Below are 23495 nucleotides of genomic sequence, written 5' to 3' on the forward strand. Positions count from 1 at the left end.
GCGCTTTAGAAAGGGTTTCTCATAAAATCAAACCTCTCCCCAGCCAATCACATAATCCTAATTACAGATTGTTCAGTGCAAGGTGGAACAACTGTGCCTTTAGTACCTGCACATTAGGAAGCATTTTTCAGTTTATTCAATCCATTACCAGTTTTATATATTTGCATTACAAATTAACATGTCCATTACCCTAAGAAGAAAGGATCCTACAATGTAGATGATAATTTCAATATAATTCCAAACTGCATTTATGTCTTCCTCACCAGTTTTCTATCAATTTACCTGACAAAATCAGAGTTGTACTAAGGAAGTGTTGGACAGGCAAATTTATATTGCTGATGATTATAACTGCTTCAGTATAAACTCTGAGCTTCACAACCAGCAATCAGCACTTTTAATTTTTTTAAGTGTTCTTTATCCTGTGACCTTTAACTAAATGAAAACAGATCAACTCAAAAATTGCTTTGTGCTACTGTTGCATTCATGAAGCTTACACTGGCTGTTAGTTACACCAAGGATTATCAAGATTTTAAATAGTTTACATTGTGTTTTTAAAGGGTGATGCCATCCAGGCAGTGAAACAGAGGGTTCTGTCTTGTGCTTATACAGCTGTCTGTACAAACATGCCATTTTACAGGATTGACTGTGGTATTAAGTTAAATCACTCAATATGCATCTGAAAATACTCACAGGCTTATCATTCTCTGCTGGTAGCTCAAACACACACCTAAGTTTCGAATCCATGAGTTCTTCCGGTTTTGCTTCTTTCCACTGGAAAAAGTTAATATTAATTTCATATTAAACATATTAGTATAATCAGGCAGATTGGAAATGCAGTACATTATGTAAACAAATCCCATCTTTTCACTCAGAAAGAACCCACAGGTGTTTATCACACTGCCATTAAGCACATACAGGATGAAAAATGAGATCAAAACCAAAACTGAGTGGTATCATAAAGACAGACCAGTCACTATGAAGCAAATAATTCTAAATAGTCTGAGACTTCCACAGGTAATTTATGAGAGAACTGGGAACTGTGTCAGAGTAATTAGCAGAATCAGGGGGAGTTATAAGCCTGCTAAAAAAAAAAAAAAAAGTAAAAAAAAAAGTAAAAGGAGGGGTGAATTCAAGGGAAGGGAAAGATAACAAGCCCCCAAATAAATCACAGAGTGAATTCTCAACTCTCTGGCCAGTGGAGTTCCTGTTCAAACTTTTCAAACTTCACATGAGTTTTTCTTCCCGACTGGAATGAACTACAGGATTGTTCTTCCCCCTCCTTGCTTTCCACATCCTTATTTTTCAGCACCAATGTCTGAACAGCCCCAGATGTGCTACATACAGAGGGATAACTTCCCCTCACATCTTCTCTCCCCTTCAGCTGGGGAGTCTGCCATAAACAAGATTCCTTGCAACCTTTTTAATAGGGAGCAGCAGTAGTAAATCTTTGCTCAGAATCAGCTGTAACCCTGAAGTGAAAAGATTTTCTTCTCAATGATAGTAAACAGCAAGAAGTGTCCACACTTCTATCCTGGAGTTCTCACGTGCTCCTCTTCACTTTGACCATCCTCCTGGTAGCTTGGTATTCCTCAGCATATCTCAAGTAGGTGACAAATTATGGCTAAGCCCATGCAACCTGGAGTAGTATTTAACTCATCCTACATAGCTGAATCGTAGTTCAGCTCTTCTGGGGCTGAAGTCAGATCTATTTCGAGCTCCTTGGCTGCCTGTGAAGTGTTGAAAGCTTTATAGTACTCCCATAACTGGTCTCACCTGTTCATCCAGAATAGGAAGAGATCTGGAGAGTGGTAACAAAACTGAGAACTGATCAAAGTGTTACAGGAAAAGGAATCCTATCGGTCTGGAGAGCTTTGGAAAATCGAAAGGCCCATCTAGGTACTAAAAAACATTCTTTGCCAGCAGAATAACATTTGTCATGGTATAAAGTAACTCATAAAAATTAAAGAGCTCGAAAGAAAGGCAGACTGACTTATCTTTCTAGTGATGCAGACATTTTATTACTATTGCTGTTTCTCCCACTGGATCTTATTTTGAGCCCATTAAACAAATATAGTTCCATAAATCAGTTTCAGAAGGGAAATTATTAACCTGCAGAGTGCCCCAGCTTTAAGAAGCTATTCAGAAGAAGACACATTGTTAAGACCACTGTAGAGTATTTTTGGGTTGGCTTTTTTAAGTGGCACACACAAGCCACACACTTTTAGAGTAATGGTCTTTTTCCTTTTTATATTGTGTCCTCAATAGCCACTGAATGTTCTCTCAAGCTAACAAAAGCTAGGCTACAGAGAGCTTCCTAGTGCCTTCTTCTGGGGGCAAATCTTGCTGATAAAGGAACCCCAGCAGTTGACATAGTGGTTTACTCCTTTGCAGACTGTCTTACTGTAGCCTGACATCTTATTTTTATGTCTTTTGTCCTTCTCTGCTCCAGCACCTACATATTTCTACTGCTCTCATTTGTAATCCACAGAACAGAATCTGTGAGGGCCTTTCATTTACAAAGCCACAGCAGACATAGGTAGGAATAAAGAAAAACACAATACTTGTAAATCATCCTCGTGCATCTTGCAAAAGGAGCTGCTCAAGAGAAGACTCAAGACTGAGAGTAGATGCATAAAAATTATGCCACAGACTTAGAATATATTCTGTATATCCTCAGAATATATGGTTCAAGCTGGCCTTTCTAAAGAAAGACATACTGCAAAAAACTACAACTACTTGATTCATGGCTTGGCATCCCATTACTGACAGCAGCTTCCTAAAGAAGCAACCACAGACAACAACTCTCAGTGCAAGATTCCTGGGGCTCAAAATAACAGTAGACTCCTTGCCATGCAGAGATGGAAATCTGGAAAAGCTTTCAAGGACCATTCCAGTGTGGTTTGACAACACCCCTTAATGCAGTCAAAGGACTTACAAAATTCTACAATTAGAAAGAAATCCATTTTAATTAAATTCAATACTTACTACTGCTTCCATATCTGAAGTATCAGCTGGAGCAAACATAGACTGAACCATAAACTTGTGTTTACTTTTCTCATTAGGGTCATAGTCAAAAGGCTGTAGCATCACTGGAAGAAAAAAAAAAACCCAGAACACATTGCATTAACATTGCTCTGGTGCAGAGTCACGCACTGATGACACAGTTACCACATTTCAGAAAAACAAACATGAAAATAGTTTCAAGTTGTCCGTTGTTAAGACCAAAGCAGCAGCTGAGATCAGGAACCTCACTTTAAACCAGAATTTTGAAAGGAGGCAAGAGAAACAGATTTCCTCAGTCTGTCTAGACTTTGGTCTGAGAATTCTGGAAACGCTGATCACTCTACATAATTCAGTACACAGCTATGGCAAGATAACAATAGTCATTTATAGGAAATAGGATCATTTACATATCTTCTGGGACAGAGGGAAAAATTTTCCAAGACAGCATCTTTTTGTCTTGCTCCACCCTTGGGGCAGAAATAAGAAGCATTTTGATGAGCTGTACACACAATATTGCTGATGGTGCCCAAGAAAAGCTACAAAGTCAAACATTGTAAACCTTGAGGTTCAAGTCTCAGGATGGAAATTTCCTCTGCAAAGTTTAAGAGCCTCATGGCATTTGATTTATCAAGTACAAGTATTTTGCTTCCACAAATAAATTACTGGAAGTTTGTTACCAATTTATAGCTGGAAGTTTATTGTTAAATGTGATGCAAACTTTGCCTATGAAAGGTATGCAAGGAATGTATTTCTTTTCATTCAAAAAAATAAAAAGCATTGAAAAATTTACTTATGCAGAAAATGACTCTGTTAAGGGGGCAGAGAGGAAGGAACAGCACGTTTAGGGAGTGTATGTGCTTTAATTTAACGTTTTAGAGCAATATTGGGAATTTCCACGTCTTTGCTTTTGGGTTAAAGCAACCTGAAGGGGGACAGTTGGATATTCCATTTACATGGAATAATCTTTGATTGCAGTGGTCACTTGGAACCCCCACACTTGCAAATGACACCTGGATATTCAGCTATTGGGGCATTAAAAAACACGAGCTTGGCTTCACCATGAGACAGAACATGTGGAAATAAGCAACACAGTTTAGACAAACATGTTATTAGACACTGCAAAAAGCCACCACCCCCTCAAATTGAAAATGAAACTTGCAAATACTGCTAACAGAAAAAAATGGTGTAAGGTTTAAAAATTGACATTTTATGACCTGTCTTACTTCAGCCCCTCAATTCAATCACTAAGAAGAGAAGCAGTTCAAGAATGAGGAGCATTTTCAAGTACTGGTGCTATTAACATTAGCCCAAATTCATATGCACTAATTGCAGGGGTTTGTCTTATAAAAGCAATATCCAAAGATCCCATTTGTTGCAAATGAAGGCAAGTCAAGCCAATTTGCCTCCCTTAATGAACAGGGTATGTTATGGCTGTGCCATCTTTACTGTGCACACAATCTGTGGCCATCAACAACCACATGCCTTTTAAAGCCCAGAGAGAAGGCAGGCAATAAATTCTCTCAGATGAGGTGCTTTAAAAATTATTATACATTTTTAACTCACTTTGCAGTAGTTGGATACTATTAAAAAAAAATGTGTGCAAATTAACTGGCAACCTTTAAAACTATTTTGCAAACAGGAGTGACTGCAGTGTGAAAGCACAACTATTTCAACACTGCCTGACACATCACTGAAAAGCAGCAGCATAGTTTTTTCTCCTCTGTAGCAGACACTTAAGTAATTCCAGTGTGTAAGATCCAACTGGATAGCCAGAACTATTCAGCATTTATGGAACTTCTACGATTGTGGGTTTTTTCAGTTCACTTTGCTGAGTGCAACTATCAGCTCGTTTGAAAATCCTCATTTCCCAAGGGACAGTGCTGAATCCATCCTGGAATGCCAAATGATCACTGCTCCCAGCTCCATTCACTGAACCACACGAGCCAAAGAGGGCTTGACAGCACAGACATTGTTAGCACTTGTATTTTTAGATCAATACAAGAAAGCCACATTGACACAAATTATTAAGCAAATGTCTTCTAAGGCAGATGGGAAGCTCAAAAAATAGTTACTTTTTTCAAGAGGAAACCAAACCATTTAAATACTTATCCACATACTATTGGGGTATCTGTGAAGGATTAGTTCCATAAAACTGCCCTAATTGCTGGAGAAATTGCTAGTGGGAATGTGGCTCCTTTGTTCTGAATGGAAATCACAAACCTTATGCAAAAATTATGTGAGAAGTATGTTCCTACAGAATGCCTTAGAACATCAGTTGTCATATCTGGTCAGAAGCTTCAGCTTTCATCAGTAATCAGATTTTGAAGAAACAAAATTATTAATGTGATCTTCAAGTTTACAGTCAGCAGCATCCATCAGGCAGAGATCTATCTCAACCACTTCCCAGCTGCTCACCCCAGAGCTCGAGCACCAGCACTGTTTTACCACAAGCAAAAACTGCAGAGTCACTGAGAGATCAATGGATGTGGGTTTTCTCACACACCCCTGCAATATCCCCAGCATTTTATGCTCAGTAGAGAGCTAAGGAGAGGCACTGACCACCCAATACACTCCTCCTTTTCCACAGAAAAGTTTACTGGCAAAGTTAGTTAAAATTAAGTTAGTTACAATGACAGAAGCATTAAACTCCTCTGGTTTTCCTAGAATAAACCAGCTTTTTCAAAGAACAGAGGAAATCTGAAGCAGGGAACACCTTTAACTCTGCTGTCCTTTCCAAGAGCAGAAGGAACAGAAAAGTCTCCCAGCTCAGATAGTCAGCAACCTTCCTCTAGTTTCCATCTACATTTATTAATGGCCTGTTTACTTGGTCCTGGACCAACACTGCCCTAATGCTGAAATACAGAAGGGGAAGAGTCATTTACTTCTGGTGCCCTCCAAGCCATCAATCACAGTAACTCCTGGCCTACTGGTAAACTTAAGCCAGACTTGGTGGGTTCTCTCTGGGCCAGGCTCCCCATTCATTCTCTGCACCTGTTTAGGTTTGAGCTCCTCTAATTACACATGCAGGAAACTTTACTAGTGCCTTGAACCACAGCATTTGTGCCCTCTCACCTCTTCCCTATCCAGATGTATGACGCTACATCTGCCTTACTCACAGCCACATAATCTCATTATTATTATTATGGCTATTATCTTGCTCACCCCAATCAGGCCCCTTCATTCAACAAGCATGCAATTGCAGCCAGACTATTTTATTCCCCAAATATGAGATTTTCACTTTTTCTAATGAAACTCATCCTGTTTCTCTTACTGTAGCCTTCAAAGGCACCTAATTCTGCTGTGTATCTTCAATCTCTCAACTTTACAACATTAGAGTTTTTAGTGTACTCTTTGTTCCAGAATTGCTTGTAAAAGCATTAAACTAGATTAGGACCAAGAATCACTCTCAAGAAACATCACTAGTAGCTCCCTGCTATCACATTTCCATCTACATCACTATTCATTCTTAAGCAACTCATTCAACAGACTGCCAATTTATTTTTTCTTTTCTACCTTTATCAATCATTTTCCCAAGTGGAACTGCATGGAATTCTTCATAAAATTCCAGAAACAGAAGCAAGCCTCAAGATCTTTGTGGAATTCTGTCAGCTCTGGCAAAGGTGAGCAAAAGACACTCACATCTACAGAAATGAGCAGAATCCATTGCACCATCCCACTTTTGTTTCATGTTTACATAAATAAACGTAAAATTTATGTAAATATTTCAATAATACTAAGAAGTGTTGAATTTGTGAAGATCAAGATAGAATTTTAAAGCAGGCAGGCAAGAACAACCCAAAACTTGGTAGTTTCTGCTTGGGAGATCTGTGGGAACAGGGCACAGGAGTGACACTGCTAAGGAAAGTTTGGGAATGCAGCAGTGGATGGGACACAATCCCCTGAGGGAACGGGGCAGACCCGCTGTGACTGCAGAGCACAGGGCTGCAGCTCCATTCCTGCCTTGTCAAAGTCAGGAAAGCTCAGAAAAGTCTAAAAATCCCCCCCGGATATTCGACAGCAACCCAAGGCTAACGTCAGCTCCTCCTCCCTTCTAGGAGGCGCGTTCAGACTGCTCTCTTCAGTGGGACACCGTGCACAGATGGTACCATCTGCAATTCCTCTCTCCTCCTTATTACATCTACTGCAGACTCACCAGCAGCTGCTGGTATTCCTTCACTTTTCCTTTGTAATCCATTCATGGCTTTTATTTAGGTCTCAAAGCCACAAAATCAGCTATCTTTGCTGAAATCAGAGGTGCTTGGCAGCAGTGGAATGTGTGCAAATACTCCTTTCCCAAGTATTGCAGCCCCAGTGCAATGGAATCAGATGACAGTGCACACACACGCTTCCCGACAGTTACATAAACTCAGCTGTTAAAATTACATGCCATTATATAACAGGTGAAAACACGGGCTCCAAACCTGACATCCCAGCAGGCAGCACATGCTGACAGGGCCTCAAATGCTGGTATTTAGCAAAAGCTGTGATATGGCATAAGAAGGCAGCATTTGAGACTCCACTAGATTAAAGTGAGCTTTATTTTTCTAGCATTTTGGAAGTTTTTAAATGAGCCATCGTATTAGTGTGAAATAAAGTGCAACTGCTGCCTCTTAGAGCAAAATATCTTCTCATATACTTAGAGCAAAATAGTACAGACACAGTTTCACAGGAGTATAACAAAGGCATCTGGTTACTACAGAGCAAGAAGGAAGAGGCTGTCCCAAATTCAGCTCCAGGCAATAATATTCCCTGAGACTAACAAATGCTGAAGCACTGATTTTTTGGAGACAAGGTGCAGCACCAATGCAGTGCTACCAGGGGCTGTGGTAAAGCCAGTCAGCAACTGTGAAGGGAACAGATTGCATATAGTAAACACAACCCAATTAGCTTAAGTGTCCAGAAGTTACTGTATTAACTATATTTTAAATAATGTCTCATCAGTAGTATTTTCACTAGATTTGGAGGAATTCAAGTCCTATTTATTCAAGTCCTATTTTTATGCCCTGTGCAAGACTTGAATTAAATGACTGAAAAGGTAACTGATTTAGAGGCAAAGAAACAAATTCTATTTATTTTTCACTTCATTAACTCCAAAATCAGTCTTTAGTTCTCAAGCAATACTACTCCAAAGCAAAGCTTAAACACATCTTCCTCCCTTTCTGTGAATCTGAAAACAATTCTATTTTGCAAGTTAGTAACAGTCCCCTCTTTTGATCTCTCCCATCCAAAGGATCCCATTTGCTGACCAAAACCACAGACACCGCCATCCTCAAGTCCAAGATTAGGTCCCATGCATGCTTTGAAGGAGTTTAATATGTTACTTAAGGAACAATGGAAGTGTGCTACTTGCATTTTTAAATATAATATTAATGTAAGGATTGGCAATTGAAGATTGCTATTTATTACTACTGTTAATATCAGCATGGAAATATTAGAACACACATGTGAACTTGTGATTAAATATACCACAGCCATTTACCAAAAATTTTTCAAATCATATGTCACTATGAACAAGGTTATCAGAAAAGGGAAATTCTTAAAGCTGTGTAAGCAAGAGCAAAGCACAGCTCAGGGCTAGCACAGCAGTCTCATAAGGGGATACTTTAGCCCTGGACCACATCCACACTCTACCTGGTGTGTCACTGGGAAGGGTCAGGCTGGAAAAGCAAGGTGCTGGCAGCATAACAAGAGATGGTTCCTACAACACTTGCCTGCACTCTATTTGCTCAGGGTGGAGCTAAGGGGCACTTGTGAGCAAAACTCAACACTAAGATCAAGACAAGATTTTAAAAAGCCTGGTAAGAGCTTGCAAAGGAAGTAGGCTTTTAATTTTCAAAGTTCATCTGCAAGATGAAAAGCATCCACATCTTTATAGCACGAAGATAATTTGTAGCTAGAAACCATGCTAATTTTCATTATCATTTCATTGATTTCAGTGCATTTGATATGCTTGCCTGCAGCTAGTATAGATGACAGACAGCTTTACTTGGGAATTGTTCCGACTTTTTAAATCTCCATTTCTCTCCAGAGAGCTTTTTCATTTACATATTAGTCATTTCAGAGCTCACTGGGTACGTGCTGGCCCTCTCCTGAAGCAGAAGTGCTTTGCCTGCCTCACCTGGAGCTCCCACCACTCCTTGGTTACCTCCTCACTGACATTCCCCTGGGATTAACTGCGAGGGAGGCACAATCCTGCAGCCCTTTGCACACTCAATTTGACACCACAGAAATCCCAAAGACAACAGATCAATGAGTGTCCAAATATGGGCATGTATAAGAAGACTGAGAGGATTAGAGTTGCTTAATTTTACAGCGCAAAGTGGTTTTGGGATCAATTTTTATTTTGTTGAAGCTAGCTCTCTCCAAGGGTGAGGTGTTTAAATATTTTACATTTTATTAAGTAAGAAATTGAACTCTTTAATTTTTACATGTTAATTTTTTTTCAAGTAAAAAGCAGTGGTTTTAACTTCCCAAAATTTTATCCCAGGATAAAAGAGGTTGGTAGGAGCAAACTGCATAACCTATCAATAATATTTCTTATCATGCCAATATTAATTTTTTTTAGGAATAGCAAAGTAAATCTGAATCTGCATGTTTAGAGGAATAATTTTCTTAACTGAAGTCTGACCTCATTCACCAATATGCCACAACTACATGCTTTGATGGAATTCTTTATTAAGAACATGGATCAGAGAAGTAATTGAGAGAATACATTATCAGCAAGTTAATAATATACAGATATTGTTTGTGAGAATACTCAGCTCTTTATGCTTTCAAAGTAAGCCACTCCTTTGCTTTTCCGTTACCAAACTTAGGCAAGTCAAGAGCTACTGACTCATTAGAGAAAATCATTAATTTTTCCTATGCAACAGCAAAGATTTAGTCATTTGACATTTTTAACACCAAAGGATACTGATCTTCAAGGCACACAAAACAAGCATGGTTTGAAAGTAAATGTTTTCATTGTTGGTTAAATCAAAGGCAGTTTGGCATCAGCCCACACCGGTCTAAACCAGTGGCTACAGTCCACCCAGTTTTATTCTTCCCTCAGTGTGCTCATCCAAGCACTTGTTTGACCCCGTGGTGAGCTGGTTCAGGAAATTAAGCTGGCAAAAAACTAACTGTACAAAAATAATCCCACAGGGAGGGCAGGGCTGCTGCAGGAGTGGTTTGGATACACTGGCTGAGGCCGTTAATGAACCGTATCAATCATTTATGTATTTCCGCCTTTTTCCTCTCCAGAACAAGATGTAAGAGCAAACCTATTACTGCTAGATCAAGAGAAAGGGAAGTAAGGACACATGAAATGGCTGCTTCTCCATGAGAACACAACCTCTTGGATTCACCAAAATACTTCCAGGCTGCAAGGCATTCCAAGAAATAACTGATTTTAAGAAGCTATTTTCAATCAGCAAAGAACCACTTGAATGGCTTACCAGAAACATTAATTGATGTTCCTGCATCGATAATTCCACTGTTGGGCCTTACACAGTATCTACGTGGTGCTGTGGTCTTAACTTTGAAGCACACATTTCTGTCCGTGGGGTTGCCGAGCTTCAGGTTTGTAGTGACCACATCTGTGAAAGGACCTGAGGAGGAGAGCAAAAGCAGACTTGAAATCACACAGAAAGCACTTTTCAAGCAGAGGCTAAGCAGGCTCTAAATCTCTGTTCACAAATCTTATAAAGTAATTAGATGTTCAATTTCCATCTGCAGCATGTAGAGATAATCGTGCACGCAAAGCTGAGGCTGCAGCCAGGCCCCAGCCCAAGAGCTCATCTTTAACAGCAAAACAAAAGGGGGAAATCATTCACACACTGTGCCAACACCACAACATGGCATTCAAAGGATGCCAAATTCCCTGCTGTGCCACAGTTGCTCCATTCTATTCACAGAAACCCAGGCTAGCAGAGATAGCACATATACCCATGCTGTAGATGTAAGTACTGAGTAGAGCACGGTTTGTTAACCAGGCAAGGAATGGGAACCAAGGACTACCACAGATCCATCTGCACATGAAGCTGGATCTCCACAGAACTAGGATTCCACCAGGTATTCAGGAATGCCGTATCAAAAACAGCAAGACAAGAATGCAGGGTGCACCTCCTTTTGCCTACCAAGTTTTTTTACTTTTTTTATAAACTGTCTTGGCAACTAGAAATTATAAACCAGAAGAAATAAAGTAGCCTACCTCACCCAGGAAATAACCATGTGGAAATAGGAAAATTTTTAGACACTGAGAGCACTGGCAAAGATTTCCATATTAGCAAAGCCAAAATCAAACCATTGTCAAGTTCTGCAAAACCAAGTGCAGGCAAATCCTTTTCCCTCAGGCTCACTACCTAATTGAAATTCCCAAATCCCTCAGGCAGAAGAAAGGCTGATTTCCTACAAGACACTGATAAATCAGACAGGTAGCACACAACTACAGTGCTTCACAGATGGTAAAGAAGTAAAATTAAAAGAAATATAACCACACTTTGATCAACTGTCTTCTCTACAGAAGTGATTAATTTGATGCCTGAATAAAATACCTTCATTTGTCCTCAGGAGTAAAAGCAAATTAGTCAAAAAAAAAAGCATCAAATTTTTCCTTGCAGAAATGGCAACCTTAAATTGAAAAAGGGTGAATGATGATGACAATAAAAATACTGGCAGGCAGCATTCCACCACCCTCTTCTCCCAGCATGGATGCCTTGATATAATTTAAGTCTGTTTCTTATTCAACGCAAATTTGTCTCCTAAGACAATATTTAATCCAGCTGTAACAGTACTGCAGTCCTGCAACCTCTATCCTTGATCCAATTTGTTTAAAGTAATTAGAAGGGGAAAAGCCTCAAAACAATCACACACATAATAACCCCAACCAGACAACAAGGCAGCACCACTTCTGTCTGCACCCTGAGCAAACCAGCTTTGCAATGCAATGGGAGCTAAAAAAAATCTGAAGCAATAAAATTTTCGGATCCCATGGCAAAGGTTTCTCTAGATCTGTGCCTGGTGAAACACTGAGATGTGAAAGAGAATGAAACACAGCTGTAAAGTTTTCTCTGTATTCTGCATGCAGGGAGAGACTTTAATCTAACGGAAAATAACTGGCCAGAAGCAGCCACGAGTTGTTGAAGAAGTTAAACAAGTCAAACCATCAGAAAAATCCAGCAAACATTTATGTGGGTAAAGACAGTAGCAGATCTTTAAAACAGCCCTAACTGAGAGAAATCTGACATTTCAGAAGAAATTATAGGATGCCTATGCAATAAAGATGTGTCTTTACTAAAAAATTACAGCTTGAGCTGTTCCAGCACAGGGGGAGGGCTGGCTGCACAAAGCCCTTCATCTGCAGCTACATCCTCAGTAGTGCTTTACTGGTCTGCATGCTGGGATAGATTTCCTGGGGGAAATACCATGTTTTTACTTGGTTGATCCATGAATGTGTGCGGGATTTGTGTGCCCCAGCACAGAGCTGCTGTTTGAAATAGTAATACAACAACAATTCTGTGTGGAAAATAATTTCCAAATGGAGTTACTTATTGCTAACATAGATCATACCAAAATATTTGGCAGCAAAATCTTTCAGCAGACGGAACTCATTTCTTCTTCTCCGCTTGGTGTTTCCTCTTCTCTTCTGTCCACTAAACCCTAAACAGTTTCTTTAGCTACATTCCCCCCAAATTACAGGTTTTACAGCTACCACAACTGTACTAGAAGGTTGACATCTGCTTCCAGCAAACCTGTGGGCAAGCACACTCATGGCACCGCTGTTCAAACTCTGCAGCAAAGCAAAATACAGCAGACAAATGCAGGATTAACATGCCAATTAAGGTCTCCTGAAGTAAAAAAATACACAGACCACAGGGTATTACTCAGGGGTAACTGGGGCATGGCAGTGAAATATTATCACTTGGCTGGCCTGCCTTTTAAGAGCAAGGCCCATGGACTGCCAGCTCAGGCTGAAATGAAATCTTGGTCGCCTGTTGTTGGATTACTACAGCCAAGATTACAGGTTTTTGGGGAGGTTGGTGTATGTGGGAGAACTTATCCCAGGAGAAACACAAGCTAATTCTGCACTGGAGATAGACCTTTGCTTTCCAGCATCTGAATTTGAGTACTGCAGATAAAGCTGGTGTGGGTATTAACAGTCGTGTGAGATATACATCAACCCTGGAGCTTCATTTTCCACTGCAAGGCATTGGGACTTTGGGAATCGTACCCAAATACAGTAAGAGAAAACGTTCTACAATCTTTCTGGTAACTTTGTCCTCATTACAAGTGGATGGACTATTTATACAAGTTTATGCAACACCTGGACAATGCTTGTACTCCCAAGGTAGGCTGAGAACACAGTTAAGCCAGACTGGTGCATCTGGATGGTCCTTGGGTGAAAGCAGCAAGTGAAGACTGACTCTTAAAACCCACAAGCCTTACTTAATCACGTTATTTTGTTTTGAATGTTTTTCTGATTGCTCATAATAATAATTCTAGATAAGTGGAACTCATAAAGCAGGGTGCTTTCCATCCAAATGACAATTTGCTCTTTAAAATCATCCCAACTGTTTTTCTCACGTGTTTTTTTAAAAAAGATCATGAGAAGAATGCCACTGGTGTCATCCCAAGGACAAAGTTATGTGAAACAGGGTCTGTACATGCATCATCTGACATGGGGCTGTCATGGGAGCATGGAAGAATGTAGTAAATTGAATTTGGTGCTGAAAGTCTGAAATACTCCACAAGGGCTTGATGACTTTCTCTTGCCAAAATAAAGTTAACTCATGTTAATACAAAGTGGGCATCTAGTGATACACAAACTAGCAGTATTACTGAAAGGAAAAAAACATCACCTCCTATACTCATAAAACAACAAATAATAAGAGCTATCCTGGTTTTTCATAGGACTACTTTTCAGCAGGGTTATTTCTGAACTGTGGCTTTTCACCCACAAATCCAACCCTTCACGTTTGAAGATCACAATGTTACCTCAGAATTTTCCACAGTCCATTTCCTATTCAAACACCAGTGCTGTATCAACCTTTCCTTAGAGAGCCATTCTGCAGCGTATGGCATTGTAATATCCCACACCATTTTAGTAATGATAAAAAAGTCTGGGAATTAGGTCAAAAGAACATGATGTCAACTCTATTTAAATTTTAAATAACCCTCACTGCAATAGAAATTGCCCATAATTGTTTCAGCAAATCCAGGCTGATAACTTTTTGATGAGCACAGTACTCACTGTGAGTTCCTTGCCACTCACTCCTCAAAGAAACCACGTTACACAGCAACATCATTTGTACTACACCTTATTATAACCATCCTCACCTTAACCAAAATTCCATGCTTTGGCATGGCAAATAATCAGTCCTCATGCTGCGTGGCACATGAAGGAATTTAGCATAAGTGCCAGCAGAGGGAAAGCTTTGATGGCACAGGCTTGGGCAGGAACGTTCAAACCCAGCAGGGACAGTCTATACCTGCAATTATCACTACATCTTTACAATTAACTACACACATCAGGTGGGCCACAGGGTTGCTTAATTCCTGCATGAGTCCATCTCACTGCTGAAAGGGGAGGTGGTCTGGCCTCTCATCTCCACCAGCTGCCTGTGCAAGTTGCACTGAGTTCCTCTGCATGGGCCAAGAGCAGAGCCAGGGAGCTGCTGGGGCTGGAAATTAATCCACTTACCAGAGAGAGGGAGGAGGCAGTGGGGAAGAGGAAAAGGAGAATCAGTTTCAGCCAGAACGAGCAGCACTCAGAACTGGCATCAGGGAAACTGCATCTTCCTGCACAGCATTCTGCCAATTTAAGGTCTCACAGTTGCAGGTTAAAGCACACCTGGGCATATGTGCTGCGGTCACACTTGTAGTGTTGGCATAGCTGCTGAAAGTAATTAAGGCACATTCATCATTTTTTTTCTGTACTTAAATTTAATGCAAATTCTCATCTGATAAAAGCTAGGCATTCCTAAAAAATGTAGTCAACTTTTCAAAGAAAAGCACTGCAGGAATACTTGATACAACTGGCAACCATTGATCCACAAGACTAAGAATAAATTCCTATCAAGTTCCCCATGTTATTCCCAGAGTGTTTTAGATGCACTTTCAGCATCTTCCCCTAAACAACTTTTGCAACTCTAGCTCACCACAGACATGTATCCAACAGCAGGGTAATTGGAAACAGCCAGAAATACAGGCAGAGCTTCTCGTGAGATAACCTCTCTTGTACTTCCTTTGTGGAAAGCAGTGGAATGCAATAAAAGGAGGGGAAGGATGTATTTCACCATGGTTTAATCCCACTGATGTGTCAGATGAAAGTCATTAATCACCTGACACATTAATCAGCCATAGAAAGGTAACTGAAGAATCTTTAATAAGGGAGATGGTGGAAAGCAATAGAGGGGAAACCTAAATTGTTTTGTGACTATTCTCAAGAGACCAAATCCTACATGTGTCTGGTAGATATCCACATGGAGCAGTAATTAATCCAGTGGAAGAGCCACAATGGCCCTGTGTGAGGGGAAAGGATGGGGGCTGAACGTGATACTGATCCCTTCTCCATCCCACACCCTACACTGGCCCCTCTCCCATGGCATTAAGTGCCTCCCCCAGCTCTGCCAGCCCCTCAAACTGGGGATGCCCCTTACCCTGCTCTAGAGAGAGGTGTCAGCACCATCAAACAGCCCCCATACCCATCTCTCCATCTGATCAGTTCAATCTTTCTACCTGCAACTTTTCTCATCCTCACATCCGAGTGGCTTCTCAGTTCCTTCACTGCCTCTGACAACACCAGGTGATTTCATCTTATTTCTATGGGCTCTCCCATTTTATTTTTGTGGATGTCTATCAGCATTAGAGAGACAGGCAGAATAAAACCAGTAGTGATGTGTAAGAGGGCTCAATAACAGGTGAAGACCTTGACTTATTGCACGCTTCTTTTCAAGTCATATATAAAGCTGATGACCTTTGAAGATAAACACTAAAATGAAAAGAGCTGAAATGTCAAGCAAGACATCTTGAGCTATCAGCCAGGTGCCTGAGAAGCAAGAACACCTAAGATCCAATCAAACTCTCCCACCACCTTACTTGTCTTTAGACAAATCACTTAAGGGCTTGATCTTCTGCTACTAAGAGCCTTAAGAGTTGACAGCAACTCCAAAACAGAAGCAGGTTTGGACCCTTAGAGTTTCCCTCTCCGTCAAGTAAGGAGAATACTTACCTAATTGCACAGAATCTTGTGAAGATTAGTGTTTTAAAAAGTACCGTGTGCCAAGGTTTAATCATCATCATCATCTGGCTCTGGAGACTTTCATAATTAAGTGAGCATCCGCAACTTTTGAAATCAAAGAAGCCAAAAAAATCAGAAGCAAGAAGAGCTCGTGTTGCATAAATATCTGATTTCACAAGTAATTCACTGAGACAACCCAAATCCCCCAAATTTGGTAATTATTTTTTTTAAAAATCCTTGTGTAAACCACATGCCAACCTTTTGACCTCAGCTCAGATTTTAAAAGGAATTAGCTACAAACCCCCAGCCCTGTGGAATTAATATCTTTACTCCCAGCACCCACCTCCTCACCCAAAAGAGCTCTTGAAACAAAGTGACAGGAGGGGAGTGGTCTCTTCCACTTCTGCTGTGTCAAACAGTGGATGCCTGGATGAAAAAATATCACACAAATAGAAGCAACAGCCACATCACTCCCTATGCAATAGCTGATGCAGTGGAGTAATTTTTTTAAGAAGTATGCAATCAATAAAGTGACCTGAGAGGAAAAAAAAAGGGTGCAGAAACCCAACAAAATTACATGATTCAGATGCCAAAGTTGGAGCAAGGTTGGCAATAAGTTACTCCATTTAGATGGATTAATCAGTGTCCTTCCCTGGCCTATTCTAGCATAAACTATTTTTCTCAGAGCATGCCTCATGCTTAATTGGGAAAAAAGCCCAAACCCCCAAACAAATATGAGACTGAAGACTATTTTCAGTATGTAATTTTTGTCACCTTTTATCCCTCAGAGGATCATTAACAGTCTGACTTCACAGCTGTAAGAACTGAGAGGCCACACATAAGCTTGCCAAGAGAAATAGAAGAATATGTCCTTCATATAATTTTGGTTCCAGTGTCATTTGTTTTTTCCCAATTGATCTCTTCAGAGTTTTTTTACACCCAAACATTACCTACAGCAAACTTCAGCAACAAAATCACACAACATGAAATATCTTCTCTGCATCATGAAGTTAAACCAGATTTCTGCACACCCTTGCATAAACAAGAGACTGAGAGCAGCCCTGGAGAGCTTTCAGAGGTGCATCTCTGTTTCAGCTGCGCTTTCAGATCCTTTCAGAACCAAGTGCCAAACAGATTGTATTACCTTGCTCATTCTGCACACAAATATCACATGAACCAACTCTGTCCAGGTATGAAAACAGCTCAGGAAACAGTGGGACAGCAGCTGCAGCTGCATCTCTTTCAATAACTACGTTGTAGCCAGATTCACTTAGAGTGAGACATCTCCTTTTTGTACACAGCCTGGAGCACCATCCATGGGCTATGGAAAGGACAAAAACAAAGCCCAGACTCCCAGGAGAAGTGAGGATGCAGCAACAGAGCAATGAAGCCTTGATGTGCAAACCTCCCTGACAAAAACGCTGCTGAAGACTGAAGTCAATGTAAAATGTTTCCCTGGAAGAACCACCCTGATTTTAATCATCAATCCAAGCTACACTTTTTTTTCTAAAGTGATTTTTTTCCTGGTCTAATTTCATCACTAATCTCCATTTCAAATGCACATTAAAATGTTAGGGAAGGAGCAACTTAACTACTCTAATTTTACGCTCACATATACTCCTCAAATAGAGAAATTTGATGTGCGACTTAAATAGCAAATGAGCAAATATTTTAAGTGCAAACTGTGCATAAGTCGAAAATACCAGAAGAAACAAACACAATTAGATATTCTGGGGATGCACAAAGAATAGCTGCTTTTCTAATAAGTTAAAAAAAGCCCAGGTCACACAAAATAGGCAGTGGGATACTATTTATGGCTACCAAAAAGGAAGGAATCCTGAGTTTAGCAAGATATATTTCAGGGGAGCCACTTGAAAACCAGCCTATTAACTGTGCTTTCAGGACCAAAGGGAAAAAAAGACCCAACAAAACAAAATCAGAAATTTAGCCAGCAGCAGCAAAAAAACTTAATCAAAAAATCTGACAGTTTAGAAGTGTGGCATAGAACAAGAAACAAATGTCAAGTTGTGTTCTTCAAGCCTAAACTTCTGTCTTTTCCAACCTAAACAATTCCAGGGTTCTGTGGTCATCTGCACCACTGTATGACATCACTAAGCACAGTGTAAAACCACCTCTACAAAAATGAAGGAAAAAAAATATTACTGCCCTTAGATCTTTGCTCCTAGTCTGGTAAAAATATAGAAAGGCCAGAAGAAGAGAAATCAAAATCCAGAGGAAATGCAAACGTTTTGAGAAAACACAAAATATATCGTTAATTCACACATCACAAGAAGAACTAACTGCAAATATCAACAGACAACAAACATGAAGCTGCACAAGGGAGAGGGTGAACTGCTGGGAGAAACATCAGAAGCACCAACAAGGATGAAGCTAACTGGTGTGATGAAAAAAGTAGCAGTCTTGGGAAAAACAAGAAAATGCTTTTTTTTTCTTAAAAGAATTACATAGTCATTTGACATGCCTTCTACAAGCACAACTAATTTGTCTTTTAAATCACTTGCAAAAACATAAGATTTGGCTCCATAGTGATCCCCACACCTACATGATTTTATAATCTGCATCCTAAATAACTGGATCACCAGGCAAACCTCCTCCTTCTCTATTTTTCCACCCCTCGTGGAAACCAACCAAGAAAACAGGATTAAATTTAGAATGATAAAATCTTTAATCCATGCACCATGGTATGAGGGACTTCGTTTACAGCTCAGAGAACTAGACACTAAAGTAGTTTAGTAAAGAGATTATTTTCATGAAGTATTTATAATAACGTGGGGTAAGTACTGCAGGCAGCAGCAGTACCCAATCTGTACAAATGTGTTGGAGGCCAGGAGAATTCCAGCTGAATTGAGCAATTTTCAGAACAGCTCTAAGAGAGAAGGAACAGAGCAGCCCTCAGTCTGGGTGGTGCTGCTGGTGTGAACACACAATCACTTTTCTCCCTGTGCACCCCTGCTTGCCTACACAGGGCAATGGTGATTTGCTTTGCACACATTGCCAGTGACAGCAAGGACTGGGACAGCTGCTCCAGACCCACAGCACAAATCCCTCTTTACAAAAGGTTGCCTAGCAGGCCAAATTTTAAACTCAACAAGATCCCAGGCATCTCAGAAAGTATCTTATATGGTTCTACAGACATCTTGGTCTACAAAGCACTGAAAGGGTTTATATATTGAAAAAATACTGGGTCAAATGCCAGAGGAAGAGACTTCGCATGAATTGAACCCCTAGCTTGCACAAACTGGTAGTTAAATATTCACATATGTATGTAAAATAAGCTTCCTTTCTGCCCCTGGTCATCACACAGGAAGACAAAGGACCTTCAGTGTTGTGGTAGGGACTGTCACACCAGTGCCAGTCCCCCATCCAGAGAGGAGGGGGCTCTAACTGGGAAGAGCTCCTGACCTAATCAGTGAAGATTTACTTGCAGAAGTAAAAACCCAACAAAACAACAATTGCAGCAGCAAGATGATCATGTTAAAGATCACGTTTCTTACAAATACGAAGATGAAATTTAAGTCTGAAACAACAGCTGTCACCACAAACAGAACTGCTGCAAACACCATCAATAAGGCTCTCAAAGCCAAGCAGCCACACTGACAGAGAAAGTAAAGAGACTGTTATTGTACCAACTATGAAATGCATTCAGTAGTTATTAGCTGTTCCCAGCAGGCAGCAAACATAAGACCAATATGGTAACAAGATAGTAGAAAATGAGTGTGACTGCAAGATGTGGGCAGAATTAGCAAGGGTCATTTGATTCCTGCACTGCCTCAGCTGGGCAGAAAGCTGTGCTCAGGGGCACTCAGAAACAAGACAAACCCTCCCTTGCCCAGTTTCCTACAAAAATTGCATTATAACATATGTAGAAGTTGCTCATTTGATCCAAAACTCATTTGATTGAATCAATATCTTCCAGAGCTGGCTGCATAGAACAAATTAAGCTGCTTTTAAAATTGGGTATTTGTTCATAGATGTAAGCTGACCTGAGCTCATGAAGTTGGATCATTTGCTATGGTGATGATGCCTTTTTTCCAGTTGAGTTTCAAAACAGATCTAACAATCTATTTAAAGGTTTGTACTTGAAGTTTTACAATCCTAATTGTGTGTTAGAGAGCAATTAAACAGAATTCACTCTTGTATTTAATGGCAGCTAACCTATTTTAAAAGAAATAAGGCATTATATGATTACTGGTAAGTTTTCAATTTATGAATCTTGTGCTGTGAGGAAAAATAGGTAATCATTTATTTTCCAATGAGGAGGCACTATCAAGAACTCCTGTATAAATTTCTACTCCATATTCCTTTCACGGGTGTCAGGACACTGCACATGGCATGCAGGGCAGCAGCTGGTAAATACAATTTACTGCTAAGTACCAGTGTGAACCTGCATCCACTCTGACACATTAACTGTGTCTTCATTTTGCCATGATAGCCATGCTCCCAGGACTTGAGAGAGCAACCCCTTCCATCTGTATTTTCAATATAATCTGTTATCAGATATATCTTCTGAAGTGATGAATAGAGGTCACATCACAGCAACCAAATCAGACTGGCAGGCTGCCATCCTGATGAGCTTTAAATAACAAACTTGAAAAACTTTTCTACATATCATTACAATAGTTCCATAGCTCAAAGTGAGCTGAAAATCCATGGACAAACACAGGATTCCCAAGGAACAGGAAGTTGTGAATGTATGTGGCTCATTCTGTACAGCAAAGGCAAGGAGTTGATCACATTTAAAACACAAAATCCCACGAAACTAAGAGAAGCAATGGCCAAGTAACAAATTTTATCACTGCATTAGGTCTTTCCCTGAAATAGTAATACTTTGATCCTATTAATGCTCATAACTTCAACTGGAATTCTTAAAATCTGTGCAGTAAAAAATTATTCAGAAGACCTTAACCCTTAAATCACATTGACCAAAGCTTTCAAGGAGATTGTGGTATTTTTGGAAATAGTCTTGGGAGACCTAAATACATTAATTTAATTTAACAGAAAATGCAGTTAAACCTCCTTGACTGCTTCACACATTGTCAATTGTTCTTTGGTGCTCCAACCATCCTATTCAAAGTTTCAAATTTCTGTTAGTCCCACATGTTCAATTCCTTTCTCCTTTCCCAGTGGAGCTGTTGAGTGCTGTGTCTCCAGTGTACAGGACATGAGGAGATTAAGGAAGCTCAAAAGAAGCAATCTTCAACTTATTCCACCTTTCAAGAAAGAGATGTGTTGTAAGAAATTCACAATTCATCACTACCCTCCCTTACCTCCAGTTTTTTCCCTCCTAACACCTCTCTTCTAAAGTGAAGAGACTATGCAGTGATGAATTAATTATAAAACCAATGGAGCACGTGAAATCAGAGTAATTCAGTGAGATGCAGCAGGTCTGTGCAACTAAACAAACATTTAATAGAATATGTTATTGATTTTAGCTAAGCTGCAAAAGTGAGTGCAACATGAACTGCACCAGAAAAAGACTGATTTTGTTTGATAATTGGGATATATTTTAGGATAAATTTGTGCAGATTTAGGAAGCCTGCCTGTTATTTAAATACTATGTCCTCTTTTTAAGACTATGATTTGATAATTAAATTCAAATATGTAGAGAGATGCAAAGGTTTACCCGTATTTAATGCGGTAACAATGACTTGACTTGGAATCAGGCCAGACAAAGGGAAGCAAGGGCTGGTACATTTTTCAGCAGGAAAGCAGACAGCCATTGGCACAGCAGCCTTCAAAGAGTAAAGAAATCCTAGTACTGGCTGCCATTCTGCTGTGAATACCAGGAGGGCCTCTAAGAGTTTAAAGAAAAGAGCACATAAACGTTCAGCTTCAAAGATGCATATTAATTATCCTAAACAGGCAACTACTCACAATAATGTCACTATTTTACATTCTTAAACTTGGCCTGTGACTAGAAATTCCTATTTATCCAGTACAGAAGAGAATGAGCACGAAGTCAAATTCCTCCCAATACCTTCAGTGCAGGAGTGATTCCACCATTCCGGTGGATCAGGACAGCGACAGACACATAAGTCTCTTCTGAGACTTGGCAACTGCAGCTTCAGCAAACACTTATCTCACATCCCAAATGTTACTGGCCTGTTGGACTGAAGAGCCTTAGCCTGGTATCTGGTAGGAATGGGATATTCCTGTCAGACTTTGCACACCCCCCTGCAACGAGCAGATCTGGCTGGAGCTACTGAGGCTGACCTGGAGGAGCTCCGAGCGTCTCAGTGGGGAGTGGCAGCCACCCAGCCACGGAAACGCAGGTCACACAAACTGCACAGGACTGGGGCTAAACACTAAATATGAACATTTCAATGCTGCAGATGCACTGCTGGACTGAGTACACTGATACAGACCAAGGCCACACCTTTGGGCTGCAGCTCTGAGGTAGCCAGGGCGTGCACCTGAGCCAGTGACAGGTGACAGCCCCAGGTCAGGGATGAACCCGCTCTGTTAGCAGTGGAGAGGATCGGCTGTTCTGGTTCACTGTTGTGCCCTTAGCAGAAAGCAAAGCTACACAGTGACACATTGCATAGGTACAGGATCACATACTGGGGACAGGAACCTGCATTTCCAACTGGCACGACTTGCAGAGTTTAGCAAGGCACTAATCCCTGCTTGGCAGTACTGCCGGGAGCCACTTGGGGAGCACGGACAGAGTGCTGAGTCATAAGTCCAGCCTAACCTGGAGCAAACCTCCAGAAACGCTACCAAAATGTCCCTCAGCCTCCGCCACCTCCCGTTTGTGCCACCCCTCCTGAGCAACGCTGCCCCAGCACCCCATGTCTGCTAACATGCAGCAGCATCTCAAACACTACAAACCCAGGGGAGTCCTAAAATATGCTATATTTTAACAAAATTTTACTTGCTAACATGAAACAGCTGATCTCTAGTCCTGGTGGGCACATATGGTGAAAAGACAGATCAGCCTCGGTGGGCAGCCATCCTATGAGGTGCAGGAGGAATCCTGCAGCACAATTCCACATCCTTGTTCAGGTTTAAACCTAGCAATTCTTAAAGTCAGCGTCCCAAATGTTGTAACAAATTCTCGGCAGATGAATGTCATATCTTAGATTGAAAAAAAGAAGAAAGGGAAACATAAATGTAAATGTCACGTATACCACCAACAACGTTCTTTTTCACCATTTGTTACCAGTAAACACTGAGCATTACCTTTAGCTGGGTAATTTTTTTGCAAGCCTACAATGACCAAGAAGTGGAGAAAGTCACTGGCAAGCCAGCG

At 40.5% G+C, this 23495-nt stretch overlaps 1 protein-coding gene across 1 annotated transcript in view; it reads right to left on the reverse strand.

Annotated features, from left to right (window-relative positions):
• VAPB (VAMP associated protein B and C) overlaps positions 1 to 23495 on the reverse strand; it is a 37426-nt gene that overhangs the window by 11147 nt on the left and 2784 nt on the right. Inside the window, exons 2-4 of the mRNA XM_053992605.1 lie at positions 10440 to 10592; positions 2986 to 3089; positions 691 to 771 (exon numbers count right to left, since the gene is read on the reverse strand). Coding sequence (XP_053848580.1) covers positions 691 to 771; positions 2986 to 3089; positions 10440 to 10592 — 338 coding nt within the window. The remainder of the gene's footprint in view (positions 1 to 690; positions 772 to 2985; positions 3090 to 10439; positions 10593 to 23495) is intronic.

The sequence above is a fragment of the Vidua macroura genome, chromosome 17, assembly GCF_024509145.1.
Source record: "Vidua macroura isolate BioBank_ID:100142 chromosome 17, ASM2450914v1, whole genome shotgun sequence".
NCBI lineage: Eukaryota > Metazoa > Chordata > Aves > Passeriformes > Viduidae > Vidua > Vidua macroura.